The 17,546-nt window shown below is 40.2% G+C and overlaps 1 protein-coding gene across 2 annotated transcripts in view; it reads left to right on the top strand.

Moving 5' to 3' along the window:
* Positions 1–6,446: 6,446 nt before the first annotated feature.
* pard3bb (par-3 family cell polarity regulator beta b) overlaps positions 6,447–17,546 on the top strand; it is a 422,709-nt gene continuing 411,609 nt past the window's right edge. Inside the window, exons 1-2 of one of the 2 annotated variants that reach the window (XM_062067536.1) lie at positions 6,447–6,676; positions 13,306–13,491. In XM_062067536.1, the coding sequence (XP_061923520.1) occupies positions 13,375–13,491 (117 nt within the window). In that variant the 5' untranslated portion in view covers positions 6,447–6,676; positions 13,306–13,374. Of the gene's footprint in view, positions 6,686–13,305; positions 13,492–17,546 lie in introns of both variants that reach the window. The other variant, XM_062067535.1, reaches the window with a different exon arrangement.

Here is a 17,546-nt window from a genome sequence, read left to right as displayed (position 1 = left end):
GTAACAGACACCTTTATAACAATATGTAATATGTACAATATACACACTGCAAGTATATATATATATATATATATATATATATATATATATATATATATATATATATATATATATATATATATATAATGTAGTAACAGACACCTTCATAACAATATGTAATATGTACAATATACACACTGCAAGTCTATATATAATGTAGTAACAGACACCTTCATAACAATATGTAATATGTACAATATACACACTGCAAGTCTATATATAATGTAGTAACAGACACCTTCATAACAATATGTAATATGTACAATATACACACTGCAAGTACATTTATAATGTAGTAACAGACACCTTCATAACAATATGTAATACGTACAATATACACACTGCAAGTACATTTATAATGTAGTAACAGACACCTTCATAACAATATGTAATATGTACAATATACACACTGCAAGTACATTTATAATGTAGTAACAGACACCTTCATAACAATATGTAATACGTACAATATACACACTGCAAGTATATACAGTATATAATGTGGTGAAAGACACCTTCATAACAATATGTAATACGTACAATATACACACTGCAAGTATATACAGTATATAATGTGGTGAAAGACACCTTCATAACAATATATAATATGTACAATATACACACTGCAAGTATATATATAATGTAGTAACAGACACCTTTATAACAATATATAATATGTACAATATACACACTGCAAGTATATATATATATATATATATATATATATATATATATATATATATATATATATATATAATGTAGTAACAGACACCTTCATAACAATATGTAATATGTACAATATACACACTGCAAGTCTATATATAATGTAGTAACAGACACCTTTATAACAATATGTAATATGTACAATATACACACTGCAAGTATATATATATATATATATATATATATATATATATATATATATATATATATATATATATATAATGTAGTAACAGACACTTTCATAACAATATGTAATATGTACAATATACACACTGCAAGTACATTTATAATGTAGTAACAGACACCTTCATAACAATATGTAATATGTACAATATACACACTGCAAGTCTATATATAATGTAGTAACAGACACCTTCATAACAATATGTAATATGTACAATATACACACTGCAAGTACATTTATAATGTAGTAACAGACACCTTCATAACAATATGTAATACGTACAATATACACACTGCAAGTACATTTATAATGTAGTAACAGACACCTTCATAACAATATGTAATACGTACAATATACACACTGCAAGTATATACAGTATATAATTGTCAAGACTAGGTCTTTGGCGTGGTTTGCTCTCCCGTGGTGCAAAAGAAATGGAACGGACGTGGCGTGCAGGTAAAGACATAGTTTAATTATAACTATAAACTACAAAGTACAAACAAAAGGGTACAAACAAAAGGCGCTCGCAGCGGAGGTAAAAAAAACTTCACTAGGAAAAAACAAAAGGCGCGCACAATGGCGGAGAACTATGAACATTTAAACAAAAACTTACGTGACAAGAAACTGTGAACATGGCATGAATGTGTGATGTCGCCAGGACGAACAACAGAAACAGAAAAGCCTATATAGTGACATGATAAGTGAAAACAGGTGCGTGACTAACTGTGAACAGGTGCATGACATGACTGTGAAAACGTGAGACAGGTGTGTGTGAGTCCAAACGTGGAACAGGTGAAACTAATGGTTGCTATGGTGACAAACAAAACCAGGAAGTGAAACCAGGAACTAAGGAAGTGTCCAAAAAACAAAACAGCACATGGCCAAACAAAAACATGAACACAGACATGACAGAACCCCCCCCTTACGGACAGATCCCAGATGGCCAAAAACAAAAAACAGGATCAAGAGTCATGGGAGGGGGGGAGGGGGACATGGCGGTGGATCGCCAGACCAGGTGTCCCCGAATCCACCGGGGCAGAGTCAGGTGGCGACGGCGGGTAGACCGCCGCTGAACCTGACGAGGTGGGCGACCTGGGAATGGCCACATTCGTGGCAGACGAGGAGGTCGGCGCACTTGGCGTGGCGGACGCCCATGGAATGGCCACATCCTTGGCCGACGAGGAGGTGGGCGCGTTGTCGTGGCAGGCAGCGAAGCTTGGCGTGGTGCGTCAGGCGGCGAAGCTTGGCGTGGGGGGTCTTTGTCTTGGCGGTCTTGGTCTTGGCAGCGTGGGTCATGGTCTTGGTCTTGGCATGGTTGGTCTTGGTCCTGGACTTGGCATGGTTGGTCTTGGTCTTGGACTTGGCGTGGTTGGTCTTGGCGTGGCGGTGCTTGGACTTGGTCTTGGTCTTGGTCACTTGGCGGGTCTTGGTCTTGGTCACTTGGCGGGTCTTGGTCTTGGTCACTTGGCGGGTCTTGGTCTTGGCTTTGGTCTTGGCGTGGGGCAGCCACGGGCGGCACTTGGCGGCGTGGGGCAGCCACGGGCGGCACTTGGCGGCGTGGGGCAGCCACGGGCGGCACTTGGCGGCGTGGGGCAGCCACGGGCGGCACTTGGCGGCGTGGGGCAGCCACGGGCGGCACTTGGCGGCGTGGGGCAGCCACGGGCGGCACTTGGCGGCGTGGGGCAGCCACGGGCGGCACTTGGCGGCGTGGGGCTGCGACGGGCGGCACTTGGCGGCGTGGGGCTGCGACGGGCGGCACTTGGCGGCGTGGAGCAGGTACTGGCGGCGCTTGGCGTGGAGCAGGTACTGGCGGCGCTTGGCGTGGAGCAGGTACTGGCGGCGCTTGGCGTGGAGCAGGTACTGGCGGCGCTTGGCGTGGAGCAGGTACTGGTGGCGCTTGGCGTGGAGCAGGTACTGGTGGCGCTTGGCGTGGAGCAGGTACTGGTGGCGCTTGGCGTGGAGCAGGTACTGGTGGCGCTTGGCGTGGAGCAGGTACTGGTGGCGCTTGGCGTGGAGCAGGTACTGGCGGCGCTTGGCGTGGAGCAGGTACTGGCGGCGCTTGGCGTGGAGCAGGTACTGGCGGCGCTTGGCGTGGAGCAGGTACTGGTGGCGCTTGGCGTGGAGCAGGTAGATCTTGGCATGGTCGAAAAACTGGTGGTGGTGGTCGTGCTGGTGGCTGTGGCTTGGCAGGTCGAAAGACAGGTGGTGGGGGTCGTGCTGGAGGCTGTGGCTTGGCGTGACGAAAGACTGGTGGTGGGGGTCGTGCTGGTGGCTGTGGCTTGGCAGGTCGAAAGACAGGTGGTGGTGGTCGTGCTGGAGGCTGTGGCTTGGCAGGTCGAAAGACAGGTGGTGGTGGTCGTGCTGGAGGCTGTGGCTTGGCGTGACGATGCTGACCCACCCCACCTGAACAATTCCCAGCCCTAGCCCCCCCCTCAAGGAGCGGATCCCAGACGCGCTCCCCGCGGTCTGGAACCGTCTTTTGGGGTGGGCGGAGGGGGTTCAGGAGGAGGGCAGAATCCTCCCCTCTAAATTGTCCAAAAGGTCTTTCGTTCCCCCCCACCTGGGCTTTTGTGGGTGAAAAAAAAATTTCTGACTTGGGCGTGGCATGAGTCCTGGGGGGCGGGGCATGAAAATTGGGTGACTGTGATTGACAGGATCTGATTTCTAAAAACATGTCTTGGTAATATTTAATCATGGATTTAGAGTCTTTGGTTGGATGTGGCTGACAAGAAAAAGAGTTCAGGGGAAAAAAATCCATGACGTCACCCACTGGCAGCGGCGTGACGTCGTCCTGGGGAAGCCGGGCTGGCTGCAGCTCGTTTCCGCCCGGAGGGGGAGGAGCTTGCGGGAACGATGCGTCCTTTCCAATGCTTGTGGAAGCCCTCCCTGACGTCCTTCGTTGGGAGCGGCGCTTCCGGGACTGCGGTGACGCAGCGCCATCCTCGGACCAAAGGGAGCTGATCGGCACCAGTTTGCCGGTCGGACCCCACATGAGATCCCTGCGCTCCATGGGGGAATGGCGGAGTGTCTCGGCTTCCATGGCGCGCAGGACCTCCCACGTTACCTCGTCAAAATTGTCCCATTTTTTTGCGGGAGAGCTCTCGTGCTGGCGACATCTGTCATTACTCGGTCTTTGGCGTGGTTTGCTCTCCCGTGGTGCAAAAGAAATGGAACGGACGTGGCGTGCAGGTAAAGACATAGTTTAATTATAACTATAAACTACAAAGTACAAACAAAAGGGTACAAACAAAAGGCGCTCGCAGCGGAGGTAAAAAAAACTTCACTAGGAAAAAACAAAAGGCGCGCACAATGGCGGAGAACTATGAACATTTAAACAAAAACTTACGTGACAAGAAACTGTGAACATGGCATGAATGTGTGATGTCGCCAGGACGAACAACAGAAACAGAAAAGCCTATATAGTGACATGATAAGTGAAAACAGGTGCGTGACTAACTGTGAACAGGTGCATGACATGACTGTGAAAACGTGAGACAGGTGTGTGTGAGTCCAAACGTGGAACAGGTGAAACTAATGGTTGCTATGGTGACAAACAAAACCAGGAAGTGAAACCAGGAACTAAGGAAGTGTCCAAAAAACAAAACAGCACATGGCCAAACAAAAACATGAACACAGACATGACAATAATGTGGTGAAAGACACCTTCATAACAATATGTAATACGTACAATATACACACTGCAAGTATATACAGTATATAATGTGGTGAAAGACACCTTCATAACAATATATAATATGTACAATATACACACTGCAAGTATATATATAATGTAGTAACAGACACCTTTATAACAATATGTAATATGTACAATATACACACTGCAAGTATATACATATATATATATATATATATATATATATATATATATATATATATATATATATATATATATATATATAATGTAGTAACAGACACCTTTATAACAATATGTAATATGTACAATATACACACTGCAAGTATATATATATATATGTATATATATATATATATATATATATATATATATATATATATATATATATATATATATATATATATAATGTAGTAACAGACACTTTCATAACAATATGTAATATGTACAATATACACACTGCAAGTACATTTATAATGTAGTAACAGACACCTTCATAACAATATGTAATATGTACAATATACACACTGCAAGTCTATATATAATGTAGTAACAGACACCTTCATAACAATATGTAATATGTACAATATACACACTGCAAGTACATTTATAATGTAGTAACAGACACCTTCATAACAATATGTAATACGTACAATATACACACTGCAAGTACATTTATAATGTAGTAACAGACACCTTCATAACAATATGTAATACGTACAATATACACACTGCAAGTACATTTATAATGTAGTAACAGACACCTTCATAACAATATGTAATACGTACAATATACACACTGCAAGTACATTTATAATGTAGTAACAGACACCTTTATAACAATATGTAATATGTACAATATACACACTGCAAGTACATTTATAATGTAGTAACAGACACCTTCATAACAATATGTAATACGTACAATATACACACTGCAAGTACATTTATAATGTAGTAACAGACACCTTCATAACAATATGTAATACGTACAATATACACACTGCAAGTATATACAGTATATAATGTGGTGAAAGACACCTTCATAACAATATGTAATACGTACAATATACACACTGCAAGTATATACAGTATATAATGTGGTGAAAGACACCTTCATAACAATATATAATATGTACAATATACACACTGCAAGTATATATATAATGTAGTAACAGACACCTTTATGACAATATGTAATATGTACAATATACACACTGCTAGTATATATATATATATATATATATATATATATATATATATATATATATATATATATATATATATATATATATATATATATATATATATATATATATATATATATATATATACTGTAGTAACAGACACCTTAATAACAATATTGCCCCCTCCACATCCCACCCCCCAATTGTAAATAATGTAAATAATTCAATGTATGTACTCCGATGATTAACTTGTGTGATGACTGTGTTATGCTGATAGTATATATTTGTACCATGAATTGATTAACGTTAAGTTGCAATCAATCAGTCAATCAATCAATCAAAAAAGCAGGTCAGGCAATAGCACTTAAAGGACGGTGTGAAGCTGCTACAGGAAAACACCAACAAAACAGGAAAAGCCACCAAAATAAAAGCGCAAGACAGGAACTAAAGCACACAAACAGGAAAACAACAACGTACTTAAAAAAAAAAAAGAACAACCTGGTGGAGTTTCATTTTTTAACGTTTCTGCTGGTGGTGTGCCTCCGTATTTTTCAATGAAAAAAATACGCCTTGGCTCAAAAAAAAAAAAAGTTTGAAAAACACTGGCGTACTGTCTCTTTAAGAAAGTCGCAGACGGCTGGTCAGGAACTGGCCAGGAGTGAGCGTCTGAAGGAATCTCCAAACTTTTTTTTTTTTTTGGGGTGGGGGGGCAGTTTTTGTTAACATTGTTTCGCCTCGTTTCCAGTTTCTAGCGAGGAGAAAACAGCGACTGGGTCTCGTCGGCGATGAAGTGACGGCGAGGGGGCCTGCGGAAAGGAAACACGAGAGGGGGAAAGTTGTGGAATGATGCCTGAGCGACTCCTCCATCCCTCCCTCCAAACTTCTGCTAAGGTGGCTAAAGTAAGCTAGCTGGGGAGTCGGGCTGCTAACTGCTAAAACGCGACATTTTTGTTTGTAACATATGGACGTCAAATAGTGGACAGGAGAGCGCCGTCTTCTTCCTAGTAACGGAATGCGAGTACAAACTAGTAACGCTGCAGAGCTAATGTAGCTAAGTGACAGCAGATGACAACAGCTTTGTCAAGGCAAGATCGTGGTTACAATAAATACAGAAAAGCGAAACTAAAGCCGTCGTAAATGTGTAAAAACAAACCAAAAACAAGGTTGTAGTGGGGTAAGGGAAATGCAAGTGGATGAATGGTGAATCAGACTCTGCATTGGACAAGGTGATGATGCTGGAGCCTTTGTTTGGTGGCGTTCCAATGAGATTTATGAAGACGACTGCCTGAAGAAAACATGCACATTTCCACAGTCAGTGGTGATATAGGGCTGCGGGTCAAGTAGGCCTGGGCCAAAAAACAGATATTCACCTGCTCAGTGGCCTTGTGGTTAGAGTGCCCGCCCTGAGATCGGTAGGTCGCAGAGGTGGGTAGAGAAGCCAGAAATTGTACTGTTACTTTAGAGCAGTGGTTCTTAACCTGGGTTCGATCGAACCCTAGGGGTTCGGTGAGTCGGCCTCAGGGGTTCGGCGGAGCCTCCGCCGCGGAGGTCAAGACACACCCGACTCATCGTGTAAATAAAAACTTCTCCCTATCGCCGTATTATGGATACCCTCAAACAATGTTCCCTCTAATATTCCATTTGATTCGCAGGTGTATAATTTGTTGTGAGTTGAAGGCCTACTGAAATGATTTTTTTTTATTCAAACGGGAATAGCAGATCCATTCTATGTGTCATACTTGGTCATTTCGCGATATTGCCATATTTTTGCTGAAAGGATTTAGTAGAGAAAATCGACGATAAAGTTCGCAACTTTTGCTCGCTGATAAAAAAAAGCCTTGCCTGTACCGGAAGTAGCGTGACGTCACAGGAGCTAGTATTCCTCACAATTCCCCGTTGTTTACGATGGAGCGAGAGATTCGGAGCGACAAAGCGACGATTACCCCATTAATTTGAGCGAGGATGAAAGATTCGTAGATGAGGAACGTTACAGTGAATGACTCGAGAGGCAGTGATGGACGTATCTTTTTTCGCTCTGACCGTAACTTAGGTCCAAGCTGGCTCATTGGACTCTCTCCTTTTTCTATTGTGGATCACGGATTTGTATTTTAAACCACCTCGGATACTATATCCTCTTGAAAATGAGAGTCGAGCACGCGAAATAGACATTTAAAGTGACTTTTATCTCCACAACAATACATCGGTGACACACTTAGCTACTGAGCTAACGTGATAGCATCGCTCTCAAATTAAAGATTAAAGTACCAATGATTGTCACACACACACTTAGATGTGGTGAAATTTGTCCTCTGCATTTGTCCCATCCCCTTGGGGAGCAGTGGCGCCGTGCCCGGGAATCATTTTGGTGATTTAACCCCCAACTCCAACCCTTTGTTGCTGAGTGCCAATCTTTGGTATGACTCGGCTGGGATTTGAACTCCAACCTACCGATCTCAGGGCGGACACTCTAACCACTAGGCCACTGAGATGGATGAAGATAGAAACAAAAGAAATAAACCCCTGACTGGAAGGATAGACAGAAGATCAACAATACTATTAAACCATGTACATGTAACTACACGGTTAAAAATTCTCAGCCTGGTAAGGCTTAACAATGCTGTTGCTAACAACGCTAAGGCTAATTTAGCAACTTAGCAACCGGACCTCACAGAACTATGATAAAAACATTAGCGTTCCACCTACGCCAGCCAGCCCTCATCGTCCCATCAACAGCCGTGCTCACCTGCGTTCCAGCGATCGACGGCGCGACGAAGGACTTCATCCGTGGGTTTGGCGGCAAGCATAGGCTAGGCGTAGTAAGTAGTCCTTGTTGTGTTGCTGTAAGTATTGTACTTAGCCGCTAATACACCGATCGATCCCACCTACAACATTCTTCTTTGCAGCCTCCATAGTTCATTAAACAAATTGCAAAAGATTCACCAACACAGATGTCCAGAATACTGTGGAATTTTGTCGAAGAAAACTAGAGGTTTCTGTATCGGGTCGATGGGGTACAACCACTTCCGTGGATTTTGTGACGTCACGCGCATAAATCATATCCAAAGGAGTTTTTCAACCGGAAGTGTGGCGGGAATTTAAAAATTGCACTTTGTAAGTTAACCCGGCCGTATTGGCATGTGTTGCAATGTTAAGATTTCATCATTGATATATAAACTATCAGACTGCGTGGTCGGTAGTAGTGGCTTTCAGTAGGCCTTTAATGCACTGTGTTGGTTTTGTTCTTTGAACACGATGATGGTCATGCACGGTTAATTTTGTGCACCAGTAAAAAAACCATAACTGTCTTGAATTTGAGAAAAAAAAACATTTTATTTTTCACTAAAGAAGGGTTCGGTGAATGCTCGTATGAAACTGGTGGGGTTCGGTACCTCCAACAAGGTTAAGAACCACTGCTTTAGAGTTTTATTACTCAAGTAAAAGTAAGGAGTAGTCACCCAAATATTTACCTGAGTAAAAGTAAAAAGTATGTTGTGAAAAAACTACTCAAGTGCTGAGTAACTGATGAGTAACCTGTTCGTTTAATGATGACGGCAACAAATAATGCACAAAAACATAAAAATAGAAATGAACAAATTCAGAGCCAGGAATATAATATATATATAACAATAACTTAACAGCACCATAGGCTCAAATAGGTAGAGATTACAAAGGAAAATAACAAGTTAGCCTTTACGCAAACCATAAACTGATAGGTGTGGGCTGCACCTGGGAACACACTGTGCACTTCTGATTGGCGTTTGTATGCATGCGTGAGTGCGTGTGAGACTGTGCGTTTGTGTCTGTCTGTCTGTCTATGAGGCTGCAGTGCGTTAATTAATGGTTTGGTTTGGTTGCTATCAGCACTTCAGTCATCAAAAATTGCATCATCTGAGAAATGTACATTGTAACAGTGTAGGTCTGACTTGGTAGGATATGTACAGCGAGCGTTGAACATAGTGAGCTCAGAAAGCATAAGAACAAGTATATACATTTGATTATTTACAATCCGGGGAGGTGGGATGTGGTGGGGGGAGGGGGTTAGGCTAGGGTTGTAGTTGCCTGGAGGTGTTCTTTCAGTGCGGTTTTGAAGGAGGATAGAGATGCACTTTTACACCTGTTGGGAGTGCATTCCATATTGATGTGGCATAGAAGGAGAACGAGTTAAGACCTTTGTTAGATTGGAATCTGGGTTTAACGTGGTTTGTGGAGCTCCCCTTGGTGTTGTGGTTATGGCGGTCATTTACGTTATGGAAGTAGTTTGACATGTACTTCGGTGTCAGGGAGGTGTAGGAAATTTTATAGACTAGGCTCAGTGAAAGTTGTTTTACTCTGTCCTCCACCCTGAGCCAGCCCACTTTGGAGAAGTGGGTAGGAGTGAGGTGTGATCCCCTGTGGGGATGGGTCAAATGCAGAGGATAATTTCACCGCACCTAGTGTGTGTGTGACAATCATTGGCACGTTAACTTTATTACATTCTTTAAAACATTTATTCAGTGTTTTTTTACTTTAGAAAGGGATATGGTTGAAACCAATAATGATGCCAAAAACCATTAAAAAAAGTCCTCAAATGCTTATTTTGAAATGTTAATGTTGTTTATAGATTATATGCAATCTGTTGTTGTGTTCCCTAATTTGAGCGTACATAAATGAAGGTGTGTGTTGCTGAGTCCGACCTGGACGTAATTTGGACTGTACATAAATGCTTATTTTGAAAATGTAATTTTGTTTATAGATTATATGCAAACTGTTGTTGTGTTCCGTAATTTGAGTGGACATAAATGAAGGTGTGTGTTGCTGAGTCCGACCTGGACATAATCTGTACCAGTGTTTTTCAACCACTTTGCCGCGGCACACTAGTGTGCCGTGAGATACATTTTGATGTGCCGTGGGAGATGATCTAATTTCACCTATTTGGGTTAAAAACATTTCTTGCAAACCAGTAATTATAGTCTGCAAATGATGTGTTGTTGTTGAGTGTCGATGCTGTCTAGAGCTCGGCAGAGTAACCTTGTAATACTCTTCCATATCAGTAGGTGGCAGCCGGTATCTAATTGCTTTGTAAATGTCGGAAACAGCGGGAGGCAGAGTGAAGCTAAAAAGGTGTCTTATGCTTAAACCAAAAATAAACAAAAGGTGAGTGCCCCTAAGAAAAGGCATTGAAGCTTACGGAAGGCTATGCAGAACGAAACTAAAACTGAATTGGCTACAAAGTAAACAAAAACAGAATGCTGGATGACAGCAAAAACTTACTGTGGAGCAAAGACGGCGTCCACAATGTACATCCAAACATGACATGACAATCAACAATGTCCCCACAAAGAAGGATGAAAACAACTGAAATATTCTTGATTGCTAAAACAAAGTAGATGCGGGAAATATCGCTCAAAGAAAAACATGAAACTGCTACAGGAAAATACCAAAAAAAGAGAAAAAGCCACCAAAATAGGAGCGCAAGACAAGAACTAAAACACTACACACAGGAAAACAGCAAAAAACTTCAAATAAGTCAGGGCGTGATGTGACAGGTGGTGACAGTACACCTACTTTGAGACGAGAGCTCTAGTGATGCATGCTTGGTTATGGTTTACAGTCATACCCAACAATTGCGACAACGACTTTTTACTGTGAACTGAGTTTAGTTTTTTACTGATTTCTGCTGGTGGTGTGCTTCCGGATTTTTTCAACGCAAAAAATGTGCCTTGGCTCAAAAAAGGTTGAAAAACACTGCTTTAAACAATCTAATTTCATTGACAACCTGGTCTGGTGAAGATAATGTCCTTTTAGTTTTTTTAAATAAATAAATAAAAAAAACATTTTCTTGAACAAAAAAGAAACTAAAATAAAATAAAATCGGTTACATAGAAACTAGTAATTAATGAAAATGAGTAAAATTAACTGTTAAAGGTTAGGTTTTCATTTTGATAGAAAAAATATATGTAATACTTAAAATTGCATACATTTTAAACTTTTTAAACAAAATATAAAGTCATTATTTGTAAAAAAGAAAAAAAAAAGAAAAAAAAGGTAAATAAAGTAATAAAGTTTTTTTGTTTTTTTTAAACAGATTTTTAAAATATGTTGGACAAAATTGTTACATTATTCTGGGGCCCTAGTTACAAAATATTTGGCCCGCCCTCTGTTGTGCAGACAGTGATAATACTTGAAATTGCATACATTTTAAATAGCATCCAATATTGCAACAAATATTACAGTATATTATCATACTTTCCAAACATCCATCCATCCGTTTTCTACCACTTGTCCCTTTTGGGGTCGCGGGGGGTGCTGGAGCCTATCTCAGCTGCATTTGGGTGGAAGGCGGGGTACACCCTGGACAAGTCGCCACCTCATCACAGTACTTTCCAAACATGGTTTTGTCTAAATAAAAATACTTAACTTTACAGCAAACTACCCATTAAATTAATAAAAATGACCATACAATTTATGTTGTTCTTTACAGCATCCATCCATCCATTTTCTACCGCTTGTCCCTTTTGTGGTCACAGGGGGGTCGCTGGAGCCTATCTCATCTGCATTCGGGCGGAAGGCGAGGTACACCCTGGACAAGTCGCCACCTCATCACAGTACTTTCCAAACATGGTTTTGTCTAAATAAAAATACTTAACTTTACAGCAAACTACCCGTTAAATTAATAAAAATGACAATACATTTTATGTTGTTCTTTACAGCATATTACTGTAAATAAAAAAAAAAATACTACTGTTTTTCTGGAATTAAAATTCTGTTAACTGAGCTGCCAGTTTTTGACAGTAAAATCTACGGTTTTTGTTTTTAACGGTGTATTACTGTAAATGGAAAGACGCTAGGTTTGTGTGTGCTTCACGGTCTGTATCCCTTGCAGACTGTATCGATATATATTGTAGGAACCAGAATATTAATAACAGAAGGAAAAAACCCTTTTGTGTGAATGAGTGTGAATGGGGGAGGGAGGTTTTTTGGGTTGGTGCACTAATTGTAAGTGTATCTTGTGATTTTTATGTTGATTTAATAATAATAATAATACAAAAAAAAGTAGGGCTGGGCGATATGGCAACAAAAAAAGATCACAAATTCTTTTTTTTATATCATCCGATCTTGATTAATATCATCATTTTTTATTTAAGGAACATTTTCCCGTGCAGAATGACATCGAGTACCATTGCATCCCTACTATTTAGTATTGCAGTATCTTTTAACAGACATTTCCGCCATATTTGATCATGATAATTTTGGCTAACAGCTGACAACTGTCATTTTGTATTTGTGATTGTGTTTACTAGATGTGCAACGCTACAAGTAACCCACGCTACGGTCCGTACCTCGGTTTGAGGGCCACAGTTTTGCTTCTTTTTCGGCATGTTTTGTGCCCCGAATGAAGCTGAGATAGGCTCCAGCACCCCCCGCGACCCCAAAAAGGGACAAGCGGTAGAAAATGGATGGATGAATACTAGCATTTGTGCCTCAGTTTCAACTAGCGCCTCCCCGCTCTTTGTTGACATGTGTTTGCTTCATTTATTTAGGCTTCCAGTGTGCCAGTCTACAAGGAAGTGGAGGTTTACATCCACTACGACTAAATAAAGAGTCCTGCAATGAAGGTGACAGTCACGTTTGGGCAGACAGGTGTGGTCGTGCCCTGCAAGGAGGGATGGACGGTGAAGGATCTCATCCAACAAGCCACACAGAGATACAGAAAACTCCTGGAACAGGTACCGTGACCCTGAGAATGTTCATTTAAACTTTGTTGCTATAACCCAAAACCAGTGAAGTTGGCACGTTGTGTATTTCGTAAATAAAAACAGAATACAATAATTTGCAAATCCTTTTCAAGAATAGACTGCAAAGACAAGATATTTAATGTTCGAACTGAGAAACATTTTTTTTGCAAGTAATCATTAACTTAGAATTTAATGGCAGCAACACAGTGCAAAAAGTTGGCACAGGGGCATTTTTACCACTGTGTTACATGGCCTTTCCTTTTAACAACACTCAGTAAACGTTTGGGAACTGAGGAGACCAATTTTTGAAGCTTTTCAGGTGGAATTATTTCCCATTCTTGCTTGATGTACAGCTTAAGTTGTTCAGTCTTGTAGAAGTTTATTGTCGATCATAAATCATGCCTCTCACCTGGATAGTACAAGGATGAGGATGTATTCCGACAAGTTGGTACACTTTGACAGCCAATTTAGACCCGTAAATGGCGAGAACGACATGGAAAGACACTTGGTTCCATCCCCCTTTTCTTTGCGAGGATTATGAGTCATTCTTCAGCTAAACGGGAATACAAGAAGATTCTATCAGTCGGCATCCTAATGACAGCAGACCTTGTTCAGTAAGTGATGTTTTATTATGTTTGGTGGCTCTCGTGAAGTCTGCAGTGAGTAATAATCGGTGATGTTGTGGGATAAAAAACCTTGAAATCAATGTGCCGCCTACGCTTGAAATGAGCAAAATATGTAAATATTAGATAGCATTATAAATGTGGCTATTACTCCATTACATATATACTTACATCATGTATATAAAACCTTCATGCAGGTGTTTGGATGTTTTTTAATGGCTTTTATAGGCAGAATAGAGCGACTCACAGAGGCTCCACTGTAAACTGACTTTTGATCGCATTTATTTACTGTTATTATTTACTAAAAAAATAGAAAACATATGTGTTTTTGTCTTACACAATGATTTTGAACGATAGGCCAAATTCCCCCAAAAGTGCAGTTCCCCTTCAAGAGAACAAGTCGGTTAGGTTTGTTGCAAAGTGAATTATGTGTTAGTCATGTGACTTTATTTATCACATCCCCATTTGAGTCTCCGGTTCTCACTGCTTTCAAAGCTCAAAAGTTGGTGTGCAGGTACTGTACGCACATTCTACCGCCATTTAAAAAAAAAAAAGTTAAAAATTTAATTTTGAGGTGAAAAGTAATGCACAGTATTTTCAGGCCTCATTTGTGCATATGCAACTTTTATGAATTAAATTCCTGATTGACAGCTGGGTTCAACAGGTCTGTTAACTAAAAGGACAACATGAATATATCAAACAATAATGTATGACTGAGGGTACAATTTTCATTTAATTGTACAATAGCACCTGACCTTCACAGTGTCTGCTGAAATAAATGTGGTTGATGATTCCTGGACATTTCTTTTAAGTGTTTTCACCAACCAGGGACAACAGATTACTACTGTTGCTCATTCAAATATACATGTAGACTAAACACATGCATTCAACTCGTGCTAACAAAGTCAGTTTATCTGTTTGTTCAAGGCTGAATTGCTCTGAAGAGTAAACACAATGCAGCAAAGTAACCAAACGCTGTTAACGGAAGTCATTCTGGATAATGCAGAAGAACTTGTTTATTATGTCTGTAAATAAAGTTATGACTGTCCAATTTTTTTTTTTTTTTTAAAGACATATTTACCTTGATTATATATTTTTTTTAGTTTTTGCCAATGCAGTTGTAGTGCAATATTGGCCTTCCAGACTGTATGAAAATGATATATAAGAAAACAACCTTTTAAATACAAATTTATTTGAAACTGTCAACTGAGTTTCATTTTTTTTAAAGTTTTCCGCTAGTGGTTTGCCTCTGGATTTTTTCAATGAAAAAAATGTGCCTTGTCTCAAAAAAGGTTGAAAAACACTGCTCTACATAACCAACTCACCTGTCAATCAGGGATTTAGCTCATAAAGGTTGCGTATGCACAAACAGGGCCTGAAAATACCATACTTTACTTCTTACATCAGTGTTGTCGTTTCTACAAATTTGGCGGGAGGAATGTGGATGGATAGATGGAATGTGTGTACAGTACCTGCACACTAACTCTTGAGCTGTGTACACACATTTTGAAAGCAGTGAGAACTGGAGACTCAAATGGGGACTAATTCACTTTGCATCAAACTTATACAATCAATGAAACACTTTTATCTGTACATCACTTTTCGGATTTGCCTTTTGTACCGTAATTATTTCAAATTCTAAAGATATAAACCAAGTTGTATGTATGACAACTACCGGTATATTGTTTGTGGTAGTACGACATGGTACTAAGTAGCATTAACATTAAAAGTTAAAGTTAAAGTACCAATGATTGTCACACACACACTAAGTGTGGTGAAATGTATCCTCTGCATTTGACCCCCTGAGAGGTGAGGGGAGCAGTGAGCAGCAGTGGTGGCCGCGCCCGGGAATAATTTTTGGTGATTTAACCCCCAATTCCAACCCTTGATGCTGAGTGCCAATCAGGGAGGTAATGGGTCCCATTTTTTTAGTCTTTGGTATGACTCGGCCGGGGTTTGAACTCACGACCTACCGATCTCAGGGCGGACACCACTAGGCCACTGAGTAGGTGGCCTAGTGATTAGGTAAAGATACGTAACACGGAATGTTTGTCATGCTAGCACAGCGAGTAACATTGCAACCATATTTTCAGTCTCCTTTAGGCTTAGACTTAGACAAACTTTATTGATCCACAAAGGAAATTGTTCCACACAGTAGCTCAGTTACAAATGATGGAAAGTGTAAGGATGGAAAGGATAATGCACGTATAAAGTAGACTAAAAATGTACCGTTGTAGCAATATAAAATATAACATTAATGTAATATTTACATATTATATATACAGTATGTAATATATACTGATTATTATATTATATTATATTTTTATATAATATATACAATATATAACAAATCCCAATTACCATGTTCAATATTACAGTATATGCATCAGCTGCAGCAAAAAAAAGGGCAGCATAAAATAAAGAGTAGATCCAGCAGAAAATATACATAATGAACAAAGAGAGGAAGCTAACATAGGAGCGGTCAGGTAATACAGATATCATCTATTGCTGTATGGCGAATGATTACTCTGAAAAGGTTCCACACACCCACATTTTTCTGTTTCATCAAAAATACGGGAAGCTGTGTTCGACGGCTCGTTTATGACATCATTAATTGAATTGGAAAATCAGGCAGTATCAACAAATGTCTCATATTGATCATATCAAGGAAGGCCTATAATTCATGTTGGGAAACAGTTACTTCAGTGTTTTTATGTTTCTCCAGTGATAATCTTGTACAAATAAAGCACAACTCCATCATGCAAAATGACAACTTGCACTGAGCCAAGTCTATAAAATCCGCTACACCTCCCTGATACCGAAGTACATGTCAAACTACTTCCTTAACGTAAATGACCGCCATAACCACAACACCAGGGGGAGCTCCACTAACCACGTTAAACCCAGATTCCGAACTAATAAAGGTCTTAACTCATTCTCTTTCTATGCCACATCAATGTGGAATGCACTCCCAATAGGTATAAAAGAAAGGGCATCTCTATCCTCCTTCAAAACCGCAATAAAAGTTCACCTCCAGGCAGCTACAACCCTAAACTAACACCCTCCCCGGATTGCTAATAATCAAATGTAAACAATCAAATGCAGATACTTTTTCTTATGCCTTCCGATCTCTCTCTCTCTCTCTCTCTCTCTCTCTCTCTCTCTCTCTCTCTCTCTCTCTCTCTCTCTCTCTCTCTCTCTCTCTATGTTCACTACTTGATGTCCATATCCTACCCCCCCCCCCCCCCCTCCACACCCCTGATTGTAAATAATGTAAATAATTCAATTTTGATTATCTTGTGTGATGACTGTATTATGATGATAGTACAGGTATATATGATAGTATATATCTGTATCATGAATCAATTTAAGTGGACCCCGACTTAAACAAGTTGAAAAACTTATTCGGGTGTTACCATTTAG

This window comes from Entelurus aequoreus, linkage group LG13 (assembly GCF_033978785.1).
Source record: "Entelurus aequoreus isolate RoL-2023_Sb linkage group LG13, RoL_Eaeq_v1.1, whole genome shotgun sequence".
Taxonomy (NCBI): Eukaryota; Metazoa; Chordata; class Actinopteri; order Syngnathiformes; family Syngnathidae; genus Entelurus; species Entelurus aequoreus.
The sequence above is the reverse complement of the archived record's forward strand: the minus strand, read 5'-3'. Positions and strand labels throughout refer to the sequence as shown.